General features: G+C 33.4%; 2 protein-coding genes across 4 annotated transcripts; both read left to right on the top strand.

Moving 5' to 3' along the window:
- The first annotated feature begins 547 nt into the window (after positions 1-547).
- On the top strand, positions 548-4,937 carry LOC121985764 (lactoylglutathione lyase-like). 2 transcript variants are annotated; one of them, XM_042539402.1, is made up of 9 exons: positions 548-706; positions 796-933; positions 1,065-1,126; positions 3,491-3,551; positions 3,638-3,717; positions 3,901-3,971; positions 4,136-4,225; positions 4,343-4,448; positions 4,544-4,937. In XM_042539402.1, exons 2-8 carry the CDS (start codon positions 832-834, stop codon positions 4,441-4,443), a joined length of 567 nt encoding a protein of 188 aa, XP_042395336.1. In that variant the 5' UTR covers positions 548-706; positions 796-831; the 3' UTR covers positions 4,444-4,448; positions 4,544-4,937. The 2 variants fall into 2 exon arrangements, with proteins under 2 accessions (XP_042395336.1, XP_042395330.1); XM_042539396.1 differs by having other exon boundaries at positions 4,343-4,650.
- Positions 4,938-6,928: 1,991 nt separating this feature from the next.
- On the top strand, positions 6,929-11,114 carry LOC121985751 (lactoylglutathione lyase). Of its 2 annotated transcripts, none has more exons than XM_042539376.1 (8): positions 6,929-7,090; positions 7,173-7,310; positions 7,442-7,503; positions 9,867-9,927; positions 10,014-10,093; positions 10,280-10,350; positions 10,515-10,604; positions 10,722-11,114. In XM_042539376.1, the coding sequence occupies exons 1-8, from the start codon at positions 6,992-6,994 to the stop codon at positions 10,820-10,822; spliced, it is 702 nt and encodes a 233-aa protein (XP_042395310.1). In that variant the 5' UTR covers positions 6,929-6,991; the 3' UTR covers positions 10,823-11,114. The 2 variants fall into 2 exon arrangements, with proteins under 2 accessions (XP_042395310.1, XP_042395318.1); XM_042539384.1 differs by having other exon boundaries at positions 10,257-10,350.
- Positions 11,115-18,107: the final 6,993 nt, after the last annotated feature.

The raw sequence follows: 18,107 nt of genomic DNA, 5'->3' as shown, positions 1-18,107 counted from the left end.
AGATATAGATTTTTTCAATGATTATTTTATACTTATGTTTTTTTATTTGTAGGTATTACACTTTTTTGGAGAAACTTAGGAAACATATTTTGTATAGTGTTATATTTTTTTGAAAAATTTTGAGAAATAAATTTTATATGAAGTTTATCATATTTTAAATGAAATATATTGATTTTTAAATTTTTTTTATTAAACTATATTCAAATTGTATATTAATAATTTGAAATATATTGATTTTTAAAATTTTCTATTAAAATATATTCAAATTGTACTTTAATAATATTTTTTTATTAAGAAGTCACTTTTTGCTTTTGGCAAAGACCCCAAAAGTCAAGGCCGGCCTTGTTTTTTTATCATCGTGCAGTTGGCTAGCTGATAGGTCTCATTGCTTTGAGTGAATTTTTGCTTGTCGCTTCCATTGCAACCATTGACTTAAACCTAAATTAGGAGAACAGATTAGAGTTATAAATCTATCGACAGCAACAGCATAGCGGCAGCGTTTTCATTATTTTTTCTGGCAATTATTTTTCATGTTATTTTCTAGAAAAAAAAACAGAAAATTTACAATATTACATCACTGGGTCATCTCGCCTCATCCCCCTATAACTATGGCCGCCGTTCCCCTCACTCCCACCGCTTCTCCTCCTTGCTCCGTTCTTCCTGGAGATCGCCATCAACTCCCAAATCCTTTTCTCTCGCGATTCAGGTCTACCTCGCCAACCCTTTTGGTAACTTGTAGCCGATTTCGTCGTCTGATGCGATTTTTTTTTTTTTTTTTTTTTACCGTGTTGACAGCAATTTCATCGATTCCGCCCATTTTGTTCATCATCGATGGCTGCGTCCTCGTCCGATCCCAAGGAATCCCCCTCCAACAACCCCGGCCTCCACACGGAGCTCGACGATGCCACCAAGGGATACTTCTTGCAGCAGACTGTAAGTTCGCCGTCCACCTCGTCGTTCTGCTTAGTTTCCCTTCGTCTAACTCTGGATGTTCAGTCAATTTTTCTCAATCATTTTTAAGTTCCTCTTTATGCACGCGTGAAAAATTGAGATTTTGATCGCAGATGTTCAGAGTTAAAGATCCCAAAGTTAGTCTTGACTTTTACTCTCGCGTGTTGGGAATGTCGTAAGTTCGCACTAATTTCCAAAATTTTAGCTTATTTTGCTGATCTCGTATTCACTATTTTGAGTCTGTAGTCACCTCTGTTTATTTAGATTAAGCTGTGAAATTGACCTTAATAGATAATTGTTGACATTATAGAATGAATCATCATCCTACATGCATAACCAAGGATTGAAGTGCTGAACCATGCAGGTCAAAATTGGCAGAATTTACCCTTCTGTCTGCAGATTGATGATCGACATATGAGATAATTCGTGTGCTGTGGACATAGAGACAAGAGGAAGAGAGATACTAGGGGAGAGAAGGGCTATGGAGGAGAGGGAAGAAGAAAGTCAGGGTTTGGTGGTGGCGAGCTACGACTGGCAGAATGGTAACCCAAGAAAGGAGGAGGGGGAGGAATTGAGAAAGAGAGACATGGAAATTAATTTAATTCCTAATCTCCTATAAATTACACTAACCTAATTAAATAAGATTTAACTGGTTTAGTGTTAAATTGATCAAAATAAGTCCAAAGCTAATCTACTTTTAACTCAATTGGATCTAATCATCATATCTACTTAATGGGCTCCACCCAATGTTAAAATGATTTTCACTCAGCACCCAAAATCCAAATATCAATTTAACTTGATTAATCATCTAAAATAAAAAAAAAAATTAAAATGCAAAAATTAAGTAGGATAAGGTTATTTTTTTGTATTCTAACTTCAATGACATTGGGGGAGACCTAATGAGATAATGTGAGTTAGTGATGGAAAACTAGTGAGATCATTGTTAGACTTCTCCTTTGCATCTTCTCTTGACTTTGATTTGAGAATCGAGGAGCTGCTAAGGTTTGACATGATATTTTGACTAAATAAAAATTTATTTAATTAAGTTGAGAAAATAATTCATCATTTTTTTCCATTCACTATTTTAACTATATTTTGTTGGAATATCAAAAGATATATAATAATTGCGATAGGTGTGCATTGACTAGATCATATTAAAGATTTATTTAAGAAAAAGTTCTATATTAAATTTTAGATGGAAATCATTCAAATGATACAATTTACAAGTGTCTAAAGATAAAAAAAAAACTTAATTAGTTGTAAACATTTTTAACTTTATGAACTGAGACATTTATAAACACAAGAATAGACATACATTTAGCAATCAAAATAATTATTAAGTAATCAATTACAATCAAGTAGTTAATTAAAAACTATAACTTGTACTAAATAAAATTAATGATGATGTTATCATTAATAGTTCCTTTAAAAGTATCAAGACCAAACCAATATGAAACCTTGTGCATAATTCCTGCATGCTTACAAACTTGAAAATAAAAAACTACAAGAATTGTCTTTCTAATGGCTAAATTAACATTAGCATATTTCCTTTTCGACAATAACGGCATGGTTCTTTGGGATAACTGGTATACATGACTGGCTAACCTATTTCTAGGTAATGGAGTGTATATTAAATTCATGCCCCAACCAATTGATCTTATGCAACTTAGATTATTTTCTTGGTTCTTGAATTGATTTTCAATTTCATTTTTTACCAACATGTATCGTCAAGAATAAAATAAGAAATATTAGGAATTTTGTAAGATTATAGATAGAGTTGTTTTTGGAAGAACCAAGATGATGTTGTGGGCATTGCCTTCTTTAATATGGTTATTTGTAGTACAAACATCCGTGTCGACATATGACATCTTGTCTTAGTATCACATTGGAAATGAGTGACTACTTGCTTCACGCTTTTTGATGATATATATTTACCTTTTCATAAAAAAAAACATTGGAAATGAGTGACTACTTGGCTCCGCAATTCAAATTTAAGGCTAGTTAAGTCTTCAATCATCATTGACATTGGCCTAGGAATTTTGAATTCGTGTCTACATCTCGACTTGGTAATCTCTAATCATAAGGGTAGGTTTCGGCCTCTAATAGCATGCAAATTTTGATTAGCTTGCACTTAATTCAGAAGCTTAGGTTAGTATGAAGGGGCAAATGATGTTTTTACATGCTTAGAAGGTTATAATTAAATGGGTTATCAAGTCAAGGTTGTGCTTGTATTAAAATTGACCTTGAGCTTCTTAAGCCAATCCATTCTTAGTTGCTTTCGACTGTGAGCTTATCTTGGCAATGAGTTGGTGTAAAAGTCTTGACAGATATGATGAGCCTTCAGTCGAGGGCTTTAACACCCTAATTTAGTATATCATTTGAAATGGAAGAATATTGAAAACAACAGTATTAATAGAGAGAAACATCTTGTGTCCTTCATAAAATTAATACGTTCTATTCTGTTCTTGTAATTGATCATCCTTGCTCTATTTACCACATCCACTCTTACTTTCCTTGATCATTTGTGAGATCTAATCAGCTTGCTGAAGAGATTGGATTTTCCTGACATGAAGTTCAGCTTGTACTTCCTTGGTTATGAGGTAGAGTATTTTTCTTGTAGTTTCAGAAACACACATGTTTTCTTCCATCACTGCAACAATACTACATGCTCATCTTCTTTGCACAGAATACTGCATCAGCACCATCTGATCCAACTGAAAGAACCGTGTGGACTTTTGGTCAGAAAGCTACACTTGAGCTTACACAGTAAGAAAATACCTTTCAATAGTTCTTTGCAATGATTACTTACAACTATGGTTTGACTTGCATATTCTTAATACCTTCCAATAGTTCTCTGCTATGATTATACCTTAGAACTATGGTTTGACTTGCATACTCTTTATTGCACGCTTATTATGTTTCTAAGTTTCCCTTGTTCACTACCAATAGCAACTGGGGAACAGAAAGTGATCCGGAATTTAAGGGCTACCATAATGGAAATTCAGAACCACGTGGCTTTGGTGCGTACTATTATTGTTTGATCAAGGTTTTGTAAATGATATATGCCTTTGGCTGTCTGCAATATTACTATGCAAGATGAATAAGCTTCTTTTTTGCAGACCACAAATATGTCTACGACATATGCTTGATCTGTTGAACTTAAATGTTTGCTCGAAACTTGCAGGCCATATTGGAATCACTGTTGATGACACATACAAAGCATGCGAGCGATTTGAACGTCTAGGGGTAGAGTTTGTGCAAAGACCTGATGATGGTAAGTTGGAAACTCAATTTTCACATAAAAATTATAGTTTGATAAATAGTTTGATTTATTTGTGCATATTTATATTGTTTATGCATGAACTTGTTCTTTTCTGTCCTCCGAGTGCAGGAAAAATGACAGGCATTGCCTTCATTAAAGATCCTGATGGCTACTGGATTGAAATTTTTGACTTGAAAACTATAGGGGGTGTGGCTTCTGCTGCTGCTTAATCAATGTGAGGATGCTCCATGCTTCCAGCTGCCATCTGTCTAGTGAATCAGCAGTTACTCATAGTGTTCGGATCTATGCCATGTTTCTGTTCGAGTGCAGGAAAAATGACAGCCATTGCCTTCATTAAAGATCCTGATGGCTACTGGATTGAAATTTTTGACTTGAAAACTATAGGGGGTGTGGCTTCTGCTGCTGCTTAATCAATGTGAGGATGCTCCATGCTTCCAGCTGCCATCTGTCTAGTGAATCAGCAGTTACTCATAGTGGTCGGATCTATGCCATGTTTCTGTTTGAGTTCTCTGTTTTCTTTTTTTCATTCAGCAGAGTGTTCCGATCTATGCCAGTTTCGCTCTTTTGCTTACACAATAAACTAACGATGTGAAACTTTCTTGTTGGAGCCTTTATTGGCTGAGTGTACTGTCTGTGTTTCTATCCACCAAACCAATCAAACTTGAACAAAATGTCTGCATTATGTTTTTTGATCTTTCACTCAGTCTCGCAGTTTGCTAGCTGATCAATTTTTTTACAACACAATAAGGATATATGATACTGCAATTCACTTTCCTTCTCTGTGAAAATACCTGTTTAGAGTAAAAACTGTTGTATCTGAATTGCACTTTCTCCAAAATTCAGAATTTGTGAAATGTCATGAGACCCCTTGGGAAATTTCTTTTCCATTGTTCAGAATTTATTCTCAGTTTTCAAAAATTCCTCTCCGGATCTCAAAACCTGTAAAATGACTCTAGACCCTTATTTGAGGAAAAAGGAATGTGGTCATGTTGATATATTTATCATATCATTATTCCATTGGATGGATCGACAATGCTAATGATAAGAGGATGAAGTAGAATGTTTAGACAAAACAAACTATATGATTGCTTGATGATCATCAACATTCCATTAGATGAATTAACTAGCAAACCCTAGTTACAAATTTACAAATGCTTCATTTTCGGAGCATCCTTTTGTTTCTTAACTTATAAAGGTGTTTTAATATATTTCTTATTCTGAAAATATTATTATTTCAATGCTATTGTAATCACTACAAAGTTACCTACTATAATATAGAATAAAATTATTATATATGAATTATTATTATATCAAAAGCAATTATTATTTTTTATTTGATAAAAATTGATATATACGGAGCACTACTTTTGACGATATACTGTGAAAAGTAGAATTAAGAGAAATATATTTGTTCTTCCCGTATATGATTACAACATGAGACTCATGATAGTAAAAAGGAAACTATTTTTTTATTTGACAAAAAAAAAAAATGCAAAAATCAATACGTAGCAAAAGTTGATTTTCATCATGTATTTTTTTTTATACCAAAATCTTTTGCTCCTTTAATAGCATAAAAATCCTCGTACAATGATAACCTGACTTTGACATCATTGTTCACGTAACATAAGAAGATTCTAAAAATGTAAAAAATTCAATTTCAATGGTTTTTAGCTTCTTAAGTATGATTCAAAATTCATCTCCCAGATTAATGGTAATTCTTTTTAATTTCTCAGATATCTAAAGCTTGAGTTTCATTTTTGATAATTTAATAGATAAATTTTTTTAATGAGTGGTTGACTTGAGAATGATGGATTGAGCTAGAGTTTTCTAATTTATCTTGGTGACAAAAGTTTCTGTAGGTTCAAACTAGACACTCTCAGAATTAATCGAGAATACTCAGTGCTAACTACAAAAATAAAAAAATAAAAAAAAAAATCAAAATTCAGACACCAAACCTTCTAATGGCCTTGGTGCACATTGCAAATAACTAAGGCAGCTAATTAGTTTTCAAGAGAAAGTTGGCTCTACATTTGTTTCTGTTGGGAAATAAAATCAATCTTTGTTGATTTTCCAAATGTCTAAGCTTCAACATGCTACGCTGTTGGAGATCTTTGATGTTGATCCAACAGATAGGTCTAATCAATCAACTCGATAATGAGTCGACGGTTCAAACTGATGGAGTTTAGTATGACAATGTAGATGTTATTTTTTTATATTTTTGATATACCCTTTCGGTTATCAATGTAGGATTGTAAAAATACGTAAAGGGGTGAGATGAATAGCGCGAGTCAATTTTTTATTATTTTAGAAAATAAAGAATATGCAACGGAAAATAAAGTAAAGAAAAAAATAATCGTTAATACGTTTTTTTACTTGGTTCGAAGTTTGTAATGACTCCTACTCTAAGGTCCGTACTTGTTAAGTACTTTCGATCGACAACCCATTAATAGCTCAAATATTACAAGAGAATTCAAAATTTTAAAATGCAAGTAATACAAATAAATATACCAACAACTTTAGAGTAGAACATTCAGCACCGTGTCAGAAAAACGTTTCAACATCATGGAGAACTTTTCGGAGCAATGCACAAGTACGGAAGATGTGCACGAGGTGTTGAACCCTCTTTTTATAACCTTATCCGAGTGCCTGGACATGTCTCGGGCACCCTCATTATTTTTCATGTTATTTTCTAGAAAAAAAAGAAGAAAATTTACAATATTACATCACTGGGTCATCTCGCCTCATCCCCCTATAACTATGGCCGCCGTTCCCCTCATCTCCCACCGCTTCTCCTCCTTGCTCCGTTCTTCCTGGAGATCGCCATCAACTCCCAAATCCTTTTCTATCGCGATTCAGGTCTACCTCGCCAACCCTTTTGGTAACTTGTAGCCGATTTCGTCGTCTGATGCGTTTTTTTTTTTTTTTACCGTGTTGACAGCAATTTCATCGATTCCGCCCATTTTGTTCATCATCGATGGCTGCGTCCTCGTCCGATCCCAAGGAATCCCCCTCCAACAACCCCGGCCTCCACACGGAGCTCGACGATGCCACCAAGGGATACTTCTTGCAGCAGACTGTAAGTTCGCCGTCCACCTCGTCGTTCTGCTTAGTTTCCCTTCGTCTAACTCTGGATGTTCAGTCAATTTTTCTCAATCATTTTTAAGTTCCTCTTTATGCACGCGTGAAAAATTGAGATTTTGATCGCAGATGTTCAGAGTTAAAGATCCCAAAGTTAGTCTTGACTTTTACTCTCGCGTGTTGGGAATGTCGTAAGTTCGCACTAATTTCCAAAATTTTAGCTTATTTTGCTGATCTCGTATTCACTATTTTGAGTCTGTAGTCACCTCTGTTTATTTAGATTAAGCTGTGAAATTGACCTTAATAGATAATTGTTGACATTATAGAATGAATCATCATCCTACATGCATAACCAAGGATTGAAGTGCTGAACCATGCAGGTCAAAATTGGCAGAATTTACCCTTCTGTCTGCAGATTGATGATCGACATATGAGATAATTCGTGTGCTGTGGAAATAGAGACAAGAGGAAGAGAGATACTAGGGGAGAGAAGGGCTATGGAGGAGAGGGAAGAAGAAAGTCAGGGTTTGGTGGTGGCGAGCTACGACTGGCAGAATGGTAACCCAAGAAAGGAGGAGGGGGAGGAATTGAGAAAGAGAGACATGGAAATTAATTTAATTCCTAATCTCCTATAAATTACACTAACCTAATTAAATAAGATTTAACTGGTTTAGTGTTAAATTGATCAAAATAAGTCCAAAGCTAATCTACTTTTAACTCAATTGGATCTAATCATCATATCTACTTAATGGGCTCCACCCAATGTTAAAATGATTTTCACTCAGCACCCAAAATCCAAATATCAATTTAACTTGATTAATCATCTAAAATAAAAAAAAAATTAAAATGCAAAAATTAAGTAGGATAAGGTTATTTTTTTGTATTCTAACTTCAATGACATTGGGGGAGACCTAATGAGATAATGTGAGTTAGTGATGGAAAACTAGTGAGATCATTGTTAGACTTCTCCTTTGCATCTTCTCTTGACTTTGATTTGAGAATCGAGGAGCTGCTAAGGTTTGACATGATATTTTGACTAAATAAAAATTTATTTAATTAAGTTGAGAAAATAATTCATCATTTTTTTCCATTCACTATTTTAACTATATTTTGTTGGAATATCAAAAGATATATAATAATTGCGATAGGTGTGCATTGACTAGATCATATTAAAGATTTATTTAAGAAAAAGTTCTATATTAAATTTTAGATGGAAATCATTCAAATGATACAATTTACAAGTGTCTAAAGATAAAAAAAAAACTTAATTAGTTGTAAACATTTTTAACTTTATGAACTGAGACATTTATAAACACAAGAATAGACATACATTTAGCAATCAAAATAATTATTAAGTAATCAATTACAATCAAGTAGTTAATTAAAAACTATAACTTGTACTAAATAAAATTAATGATGATGTTATCATTAATAGTTCCTTTAAAAGTATCAAGACCAAACCAATATGAAACCTTGTGCATAATTCCTGCATGCTTACAAACTTGAAAATAAAAAACTACAAGAATTGTCTTTCTAATGGCTAAATTAACATTAGCATATTTCCTTTTCGACAATAACGGCATGGTTCTTTGGGATAACTGGTATACATGACTGGCTAACCTATTTCTAGGTAATGGAGTGTATATTAAATTCATGCCCCAACCAATTGATCTTATGCAACTTAGATTATTTTCTTGGTTCTTGAATTGATTTTCAATTTCATTTTTTACCAACATGTATCGTCAAGAATAAAATAAGAAATATTAGGAATTTTGTAAGATTATAGATAGAGTTGTTTTTGGAAGAACCAAGATGATGTTGTGGGCATTGCCTTCTTTAATATGGTTATTTGTAGTACAAACATCCGTGTCGACATATGACATCTTGTCTTAGTATCACATTGGAAATGAGTGACTACTTGCTTCACGCTTTTTGATGATATATATTTACCTTTTCATAAAAAAAAACATTGGAAATGAGCGACTACTTGGCTTCACAATTCAAATTTAAGGCTAGTTAAGTCTTCAATCATCATTGACATTGGCCTAGGAATTTTGAATTCATGTCCACATCTCGACTTGGTAATCTCTAATCATAAGGCTAGGTTTCGGCCTCTAATAGCATGCAAATTTTGATTAGCTTGCACTTAATTCAGAAGCTTAGGTTAGTAGGAAGGGGCAAATGATGCTTTTACATGCTTAGAAGGTTATAATTAAATGGGTTATCAAGTCAAGGTTGTGCTTGTATTAAAATTGACCTTGAGCTTCTTAAGCCAATCCATTCTTAGTTGCTTTCGACTGTGAACTTATCTTGGCAATGAGTTGGTGTAAAAGTCTTGACAGATATGATAAGCCTTCAGTCGAGGGCTTTAACACGCTAATTTAGTATCTCATTTGAAATGGAAGACTATTGAAAACAACAGTATTAATAGAGAGAAACATCTTGTCTCCTTCATAAAATTAATACGTTCTATTCTGTTCTTGTAATTGATCATCCTTGCTCTATTTACCACATCCACTCTTACTTTCCTTGATGATTTGTGAGATCTAATCAGCTTGCTGAAGAGGTTGGATTTTCCTGACATGAAGTTCAGTTTGTACTTCCTTGGTTATGAGGTAGAGTATTTTTCTTGTAGTTTCAGAAACACACATGTTTTCTTCCATCACTGCAACAATACTATATGCTCATCTTCATTGCACAGAATACTGCATCAGCACCATCTGATCCAACTGAAAGAACCGTGTGGACTTTTGGTCAGAAAGCTACACTTGAGCTTACACAGTAAGAAAATACCTTTCAATGGTTCTTTGCAATGATTATACCTTACAACTATGGTTTGACTTGCATGCTCTTAATACCTTCCAATAGTTCTCTGCTATGATTATACCTTAGAACTATGGTTTGACTTGCATACTCTTTATTGCACGCTTATTATGTTTCTAAGTTTCCCTTGCTCACTACCAATAGCAACTGGGGAACAGAAAGCGATCCGGAATTTAAAGGCTACCATAATGGAAATTCAGAACCACGTGGCTTTGGTGCGTACTATTATTGTTTGATCAAGGTTTTGTAAATGATATATGCCTTTGGCTGTCTGCAATATTACTATGCAAGATGAATAAGCTTCTTTTTTGCAGACCACAAATATGTCTACAGCAGATGCTTGATCCGTTGAACTTAAATGTTTGCTCGAAACTTGCAGGCCATATTGGAATCACTGTTGATGACACATACAAAGCATGCGAGCGATTTGAACGTCTAGGGGTAGAGTTTGTGAAAAGACCTGATGATGGTAAGTTGGAAACTCAATTTTCACATAAAAATTATAGTTTGATAAATAGTTTTATTTATTTGTGCATATTTATATTGTTTATGCATGAACTTGTTCTTTTCTGTCCTCCGAGTGCAGGAAAAATGAAAGGCATTGCCTTCATTAAAGATCCTGATGGCTACTGGATTGAAATTTTTGACTTGAAAACTATAGGGGGTGTGACTTCTGCTGCTGCTTAATCAATGTGAGGATGCTCTAGGCTTCCAGCTGCCATCTGTCTAGTGAATCAGCAGTTACTCATAGTGTTCGGATCTATGCCATGGTTGTGTTTGAGTTCTCTGTTTTTTTTTTTTTTTTCATTCAAGCAGAGTGTTCCGATCTATGCCAGTTTCCCTCTTTTGCTTACACAATAAACTAACGATGTGAAACTTTCTTGTTGGAGCCTTCATTTGCTGAGTGTACTGTCTGTGTTTCTATCCACCAAACCAAACCAAACTTGAACAAAATGTCTGCATTAAGTTTTTTGATCTTTGACTCAGTCTCGCAGTTTGCTAGCTGATCAATTTTTTTACAACAAAATAAGGATATATGATACTGGAATTCACTTTCCTTCTCTGTGAAAATACCTGTTTAGAGTAGAAACTGTTGTATCTGAATTGCACTTTCTCCAAAATTCAGAATTTGTGAAATGTCATGAGATCCCTTGGAAAATTTCTTTTCCATTGTTCAGAATTTATTCTCAGTTTTCAAAAATTCCTCTCCGGATCTCAAAACCTGTAAAATGACTCTAGACCCTTATTTGAGGAAAAAGTAATGTGGTCATGTTGATATATTTATCATATCATTATTCCATTGGATGGATCGACAATGCTAATGATGTGAGGACGAAATAGAATGTTTAGACAAAACAAACTATATGATTGCTTGATGATCATCAACATTCCATTAGATGAATTAACTAGCAAACCCTAGTTACAAATTTACAAATGCTTCATTTTCGGAGCATCGTTTTGTTTCTTAACTTAGGTGTTTTAATATATTTCTTATTCTGAAAATATTATTATTTCAATGCTATTGTAATCACTACAAAGTTACCTACTATAATATAGAATAAAATTATTATATATGAATTATTATTATATCAAAAAAAATTATTATTTTTTATTTGATAAAAATTGATATATATGGAGCACTACTTTTGACGATATACTGTGAAAAGTAGAATTAAGAGAAATATATTTGTTCTTCCCGTATATGATTACAACATGAGACTCATGATAGTAAAAAGGAAACTATTTTTTTATTTGACAAAAAAAATGCAAAAATTAATACGTAGCAAAAGTTGATTTTCATCAACAAACTTTGCTGTATTTTTTTTTATACCAAAATCTTTTGCTCCTTTAATAGCATAAAAATCCTCCATTGTAATTATGATAACCTGACTTTGACATGATTGTTCACGTAACATAAGAAGATTCTAAAAATGTAAAAAATTCAATTTCAATGGTTTTTAGCTTCTTAAGTATGATTCAAAATTTATCTCCCAGATTAATGGTAAATAAAGTGTCTTTTTAATTTCTCAGATATCTAAAACTTGAGTTTCATTTTTGATAAATTAATTGATAAATTTTTTTAATGAGTGGTTGACTTGAGAATGATGGATTGAGCTAGAGTTTTCTAATTTATCTTTGTGACAAAAGTTTCTGTAGGTTCAAACTGGACACTCTCAGAATTAATCGAGAATACTCAGTGCTAACTACAAAAATGAAAAAAAAAAAAAATCAAAATTCAGACACCAAACCTTCTAATGGCCTTCGTGCACATTGCAAATAACTAAGGCAGCTTAGTTTTCAAGAGAAAGTTGGCTCTACATTTGTTTTTGTTGGTAAATAAAATCAATCTTTGTTGATTTTCCAAATGTCTAAGCTTCAACATGCTACGCTGTTGGAGATCTTTGATGTTGATCCAACATATAGGTCTAATCAATCGACTCATAATGAGTCGACGGTTCAAACTGATGGAGTTTAGTATGACAATGTAGATGTTATCTTTTTATACTCTTGATATACCCTTTCGGTTATCAATGTAGGATCGTAAAAATATGCTAGAGGGGTGGGGTGAATAGCGCGAGTCACCTTTTCACTTTTTTAGAAAACAAAGAATATGCAGCGGAAAATAAAGTAAAGAAAAAAATAATCGCTAATACGTTTTTTTACTTGGTTCGAAGTTTGTAATGCTACTCTAAAACCCGCACTTGTTAAGTGCTTTTGATCGACAATCCACTAATAGCTCAAATATTACAAGAGAATTCAGAATTTTAAAGTGCAAGTAATACAAATAAATATACCGACAACTTTAGAGTAGAAGATTTAGCATCGTGTCGGAAGAACGTTTCAGCGTCGTGGAGAGCTTTTCGGAGCAACGCACAAGCACGAAAGTCGTTTGGAATGATGTGCACGAGGTGCTTGTTGAACCCTCTTTTTATAACCTTATCCGAGCGCCTGGACATGTCTCAGGCACCCTCATTAAGTTGACGTGGCGTGACCTTAGTGAAACTCTATCCGCTAAAGTTTATCCCTCTCAGGGCGCATGGACTCTGATGTGTGCTGGCTAATCAGAGCGGACCTCATCTGCACTCGCGGCTAGGTTCAGTCCAATCTGGGCACCTGGATTTTGTTCGGGCGCTTGGACCCTTCCCGGACGCCTGGAAGCTCGTTTTCTGCCAAATTTCAGCTTCGATTTTATGCACCACAGAGTTAGCACAAAAGATAAAATATAACAGTTTAACTTAGTTTGATAGTCTCAGGATTGTCTAATTCTAACTTTGAATTTTGCTAAAATCCTAGATCGAACTGACGTCTACTGTTCCCTCAACAGGGAACGCGCCCTCACCTACTTCTCTCAAAAGAGTTACCTTTTACCAAACACCTATTTGGACTTTTGCTTGGCATTTAATCTTGACTTCCGGGACTTCCGCTAGACGTCTGATTCTCAACTCGCCGAGACTTCCGCCAAGTATACACAACCCCCATAACTTCCACCCGATGTCCTCAATCTGCCAAGTCTTTTGCCCAATCCACCTGACCAAGACTTCATGCCCAATCCTCTCGATCAAGACTTCGTGCCCAATCCCTTGACCAAGACTTTGTGCCCAATCTCTTGACTAGGACTTTGTGCTCAATCCCTTTACTAGGACTTCGTTACCTAGCATCAACCAGGTCTCGTCTGTACACTCAGGTAAGTTTGTTAGATCACAACACAGCTTACCTTTGAATCCTTTGCCATTATTAAAACCAGATTTGATTAGTTGGTACTTTTATCATTAACAATCAAGACACCTCTTCGAATAACATATCATTTTTGTTATCGTCGTCATTGACTTAATCTTTTTGGTCATCAAATTATTCCTTTATATATTGAGACACTCATTTGGATAATTAAATTTATCCCTATAGATAAGAGTGTTAAGGCCAAGGTGCTTAAGGTCAGACGTTTATTTTTTTTTTGGCAAAATCCCTTTTTTCTTTAATGATATTTTTCCTCCTAGGTGCTTAAGGTTTATCAAAAATCATCTCTCAAAATATAACGATCTATGATTTGAAATAGGAGCACTCTAAATTTTAAATCTCAATGAACTTTTGAAACCTTATAAATCTTAAGAGAAAAGAGAGAGAGAGCTTTCACAATTTGAGATTGAATATTGAGTATTGGGTTGAATAGAATAGAACTTCTTTTATAGGGAACAAGGTTTCTACTAAAATAGAAAGAGTTTTGCCAAGAGATAAAAGAAATGTGTTTTTTAAAATATCATTAACTTAATAATTAATAAATATTATCATGTATTAATTAATTATTTATTTTATTAATGTCAGAGATATTAATTAATTAATATTGTAGCCACACATAAATTGATTAATCTTTTAAATAATTAATTAATATTTTAAATTAATTAATTAATATATCTATTAATTAATCTTGATTGATTAATACTTTTGCAGTTAAATTTCAAAAATTAATTATGATTTTTTACCCCTCAATAGTTTTACATGAATTGATATTCACACATATTCGAGTTAGCATTTGTGTATTCACATCCATAAACTTAGCTCATGTCCAAGATAATGCTTTTATTAGATCATACCAAACCAATCCTTCATTACTCGAATAACCTTAGACATTAATTTCTTATTCACTCGATAAATTAATTTATGATGATATACTCTTAAATTAGCTATCCGCATCCCTAATCAATTTATTAGTTACGAAAACTATTTTTCTAATAATCCTTTACATGAATAAAAATTATGGATAAGTTTTAAATCTCAAACAAGAGTTTTAGAAGAAAATTACTAAATCAAGAGAGGTAACTAGTGATTTTGAACCTTCTGTAGTGGGATATGATTGAATTTATTTAGTTGTCAAATGAATTATGTCTTGAATTGTTCAACCATTGCTGCACACCAAGATAAAATAGGCATAAAATAGCCAACGCTTATTCATCCCCATAAAATAACCTCTTAAACTTCTATCAATTCTTTGTCGTGCCCATTTTGGATATAGACAACGCTTGAGATTCATAAGTGCTTACATATTTGAAGTGCGATGACCCTCATTTCACACTTATATAAGTAATCTCCTATAAAGAGTATCTTGCATTAATATCTCATTATAGATTTTGTGGTATAATATAAGAATAATTAAGAGCTTTTGCTCACTCTCTACCCATTTTACAGGCTGCATATGTTTATTTTCCTAAGAATGAATTGGAGTAATTACTATTAGGTGTGCCTCGAATCTTATATAGGTGCTGGTTTTTTTTTTTTTTTTTTTTTACTTTCAAGAGTAGTTTTCAACCATTTCTATATTTTTACCACCGGTTACAAAAACACTCCTTTTGTTGCCGCTTCTACATCCTATAGAAGCGATTTTTGCAACCGTTGGTACAAGTTGGAAAACCGCTCTTATTATTCTTTATAGGTACGGGTTGAAACCAATCTTACATGTCATGCATATAACAACGGTTTCAAACCGCTCTACAGCTATAAATTTAGGAGTAGTTCAAACCACTTTGAAACCCTTTAAATATAAGAACAGTTTTAAACCACTCCTACATGCCTTAGATATAAGAGCGATTTCGAAATAGTTCCTACAAATCATGAATATTCAAGTGGTTTCAAACCACTTCTAAAACTAAGAATTTAAGAATAATTGTGAACCGCTCTTGAAACCGTTAAATATAGAAACAATTTTAAACTAATCCTAATGCCAAGCATATTGGCTCAAAAGTAATGGTTTTAAAAGCATTTTGAAACCATTGGTGAAATCATTGATGAAACTATAAATTTGGAGCTATTTTCAATCAGTCGTGAACATAAAACTGTTTTAAATCATTTATAAAAAAAATACACATAAAAATATTTTTTTTGAGTCATGGATTTAAATTGGTTTACAAACATCCGCGAACTCTATCATAGACACTTGTTCATATGAGAAAAACACAATCATATTCAAAACATATTACAACATTCTACCCTCGCAGCTCTCATAACATTTGATTCAACTCCTCTCTATAGAGAAGAGGCATGCTTAATTAACCATTGAAACCATATAGAGTCCTTCCCTGCCTCTTCAACGTATAGACGATGTCCATGTCATTGACGGTCTTCCTCTGGGTGTGCTCCATGTAAGTCACGATATCGTGGATCACGTTCTTGAGGAAGATCTTGAGGACTCAGTGAGTCTCCTCATAGATGAGTCCACTGATGCGCTTGACGCCACCCCTCCTGGTCAGGCATCGGATCGACGACTTAGTGATGCCTTGGATATTGCCACGGAGCATTTTGGAATGGTGATCTGCTCTTGCCCAACCCCTTACCACTCTTCCCTCTTCCAGGCATCATCGCAGAATGAGCAGTCGATCTACAAATTCTTGCACAAATTCGAAGTGATTTTAGAATAATCAAACGAGGATCCAAATCTAGAAATTCGAGAAGGGTCGATCAAGTGAAGGATTACACGGGAGATTCTAACCTAAAGAACGCGAGATCTGCGAAGCTTAGAGGAGTAGATGGAGATAGGTCGGGTGCGAGTGGGACGTACTAGTGACATCGTCTTGTGACATAGAGCCATTGTGGAGCAGCGTAAATCCACACCGTTTGTCGATGTGAAATGGACGGTGGGCGATGTGTGAATGGAAATCACATGGATCATTGAGGTGACAATAAAATATATAAAATTTATGTGAAAAATCAATTAAAAAAAATTCCACATTGCCTAAAAATAGCAACATCGACCATACAAATATATACATAACTATAACAAAATAAAAAAATATATTAAAAGAATATATTAAAAAAAGAAGGATGAAAAAGATGGTGTGAAGAAGAAGAGAATGAGATGATCTATACTTCCAAGTCAAATCTAGACAATAATAATATTTGTATATATAAAATAATATTTTATTATAATTTTTAGTTGATTAATTGAATTTGAATGAAAGACAAATAATATAAATATAGAAATATTTATAACTATTTTAAGTATTAAATAATTTGTCAATAATATAAATATAGAAATATTTATAACTATTTTAAGAATTAAATAATTTGTCAATAATATAAATATAGAAATATTTATAACTATGTTAAGTATTAAATAATTGGTATTGTTTGATTAATTGATTAAAATTTTTTAAAGATGTGATAAAGAGAGAAAATTAGGGAAAATGAAAGTGGTCGAAGTGATAGAGATATTTATGTAATTTTAAAAAAAATCATAAATAAATATGAGGTGATTCAACTTAAAGTAATACTAGTATTTTCTTTGCATGCATTGTATGTATATATGGTAGATTTTTTTTATATAAATACTCTTATTAAAAAAAAATTTAAATTTTGAAAATCAAATTTATTTTTTTCTTATTTTTAACAAGTATTTTAAAAAACTTTTTATTTTTATTTAATTTTTATCTTAGAGATTAAGATAATCAAGATCTTGAGTTAGCAATGGTCACATGATTAAGATAACTCTATTGGATAAATAAATAAATATTTTAGGATATTATTATAAAAAATAAGAATATTTTAGGATTAGTAGGAATGATTTGATATAGAACTATTGCTAAAATTATCCAATATAAATAGTTTAAAGATTTCTTCTAATAGTTATATCATTAAGAATGGTTTATAGTAGTGGTTTATTCAAATTGGTGCTAATGCTATTCAATAAGAGCGGTTACAAAATCGTTCTGAAAAGGTAAGACAATTGATCTGGCAGTAAGAATGGGAGTCCCCATTTAGCAGAGTCAACGCCACGTGGAGGTCGAAAGGTAAAAGGCCAACCAGAAGCTTGGCCGAGCGGATAATGATGGTGACGACCGGCTGAAGCTTCCGAGCGGAAGCAATACACCCCGGCGGGAAGTCGGGGTTCCGACGCTCATGATGAACAGTATAGTAGTGCCGAGCGGATGGCCCGCTCGGCCGAAGGAATAAAGTATCAACACTGCGAACAGTCCAGAGCACATGA

The sequence above is a fragment of the Zingiber officinale genome, chromosome 1B (genome assembly GCF_018446385.1).
Source record: "Zingiber officinale cultivar Zhangliang chromosome 1B, Zo_v1.1, whole genome shotgun sequence".
Classification (NCBI taxonomy): domain Eukaryota; kingdom Viridiplantae; phylum Streptophyta; class Magnoliopsida; order Zingiberales; family Zingiberaceae; genus Zingiber; species Zingiber officinale.
The sequence above is the reverse complement of the archived record's forward strand: the minus strand, read 5'-3'. Positions and strand labels throughout refer to the sequence as shown.

Excerpts from the sequence above, each read along its gene's own strand:
- LOC121985764 (XM_042539402.1), top strand. The coding sequence starts at position 832 with ATGGCTGCGTCCTCGTCCGATCCCAAGGAATCCCCCTCCAACAACCCC. Across the intron at positions 934-1,064 it reads GATACTTCTTGCAGCAGACT|ATGTTCAGAGTTAAAGATCC; the intron begins GTAAGTTCGCCG and ends TTTTGATCGCAG. Across the intron at positions 3,552-3,637 it reads TGTACTTCCTTGGTTATGAG|AATACTGCATCAGCACCATC; the intron begins GTAGAGTATTTT and ends TTCTTTGCACAG.
- LOC121985751 (XM_042539376.1), top strand. The coding sequence starts at position 6,992 with ATGGCCGCCGTTCCCCTCATCTCCCACCGCTTCTCCTCCTTGCTCCGT. Across the intron at positions 9,928-10,013 it reads TGTACTTCCTTGGTTATGAG|AATACTGCATCAGCACCATC; the intron begins GTAGAGTATTTT and ends TTCATTGCACAG. Across the intron at positions 10,605-10,721 it reads TGTGAAAAGACCTGATGATG|GAAAAATGAAAGGCATTGCC; the intron begins GTAAGTTGGAAA and ends CTCCGAGTGCAG.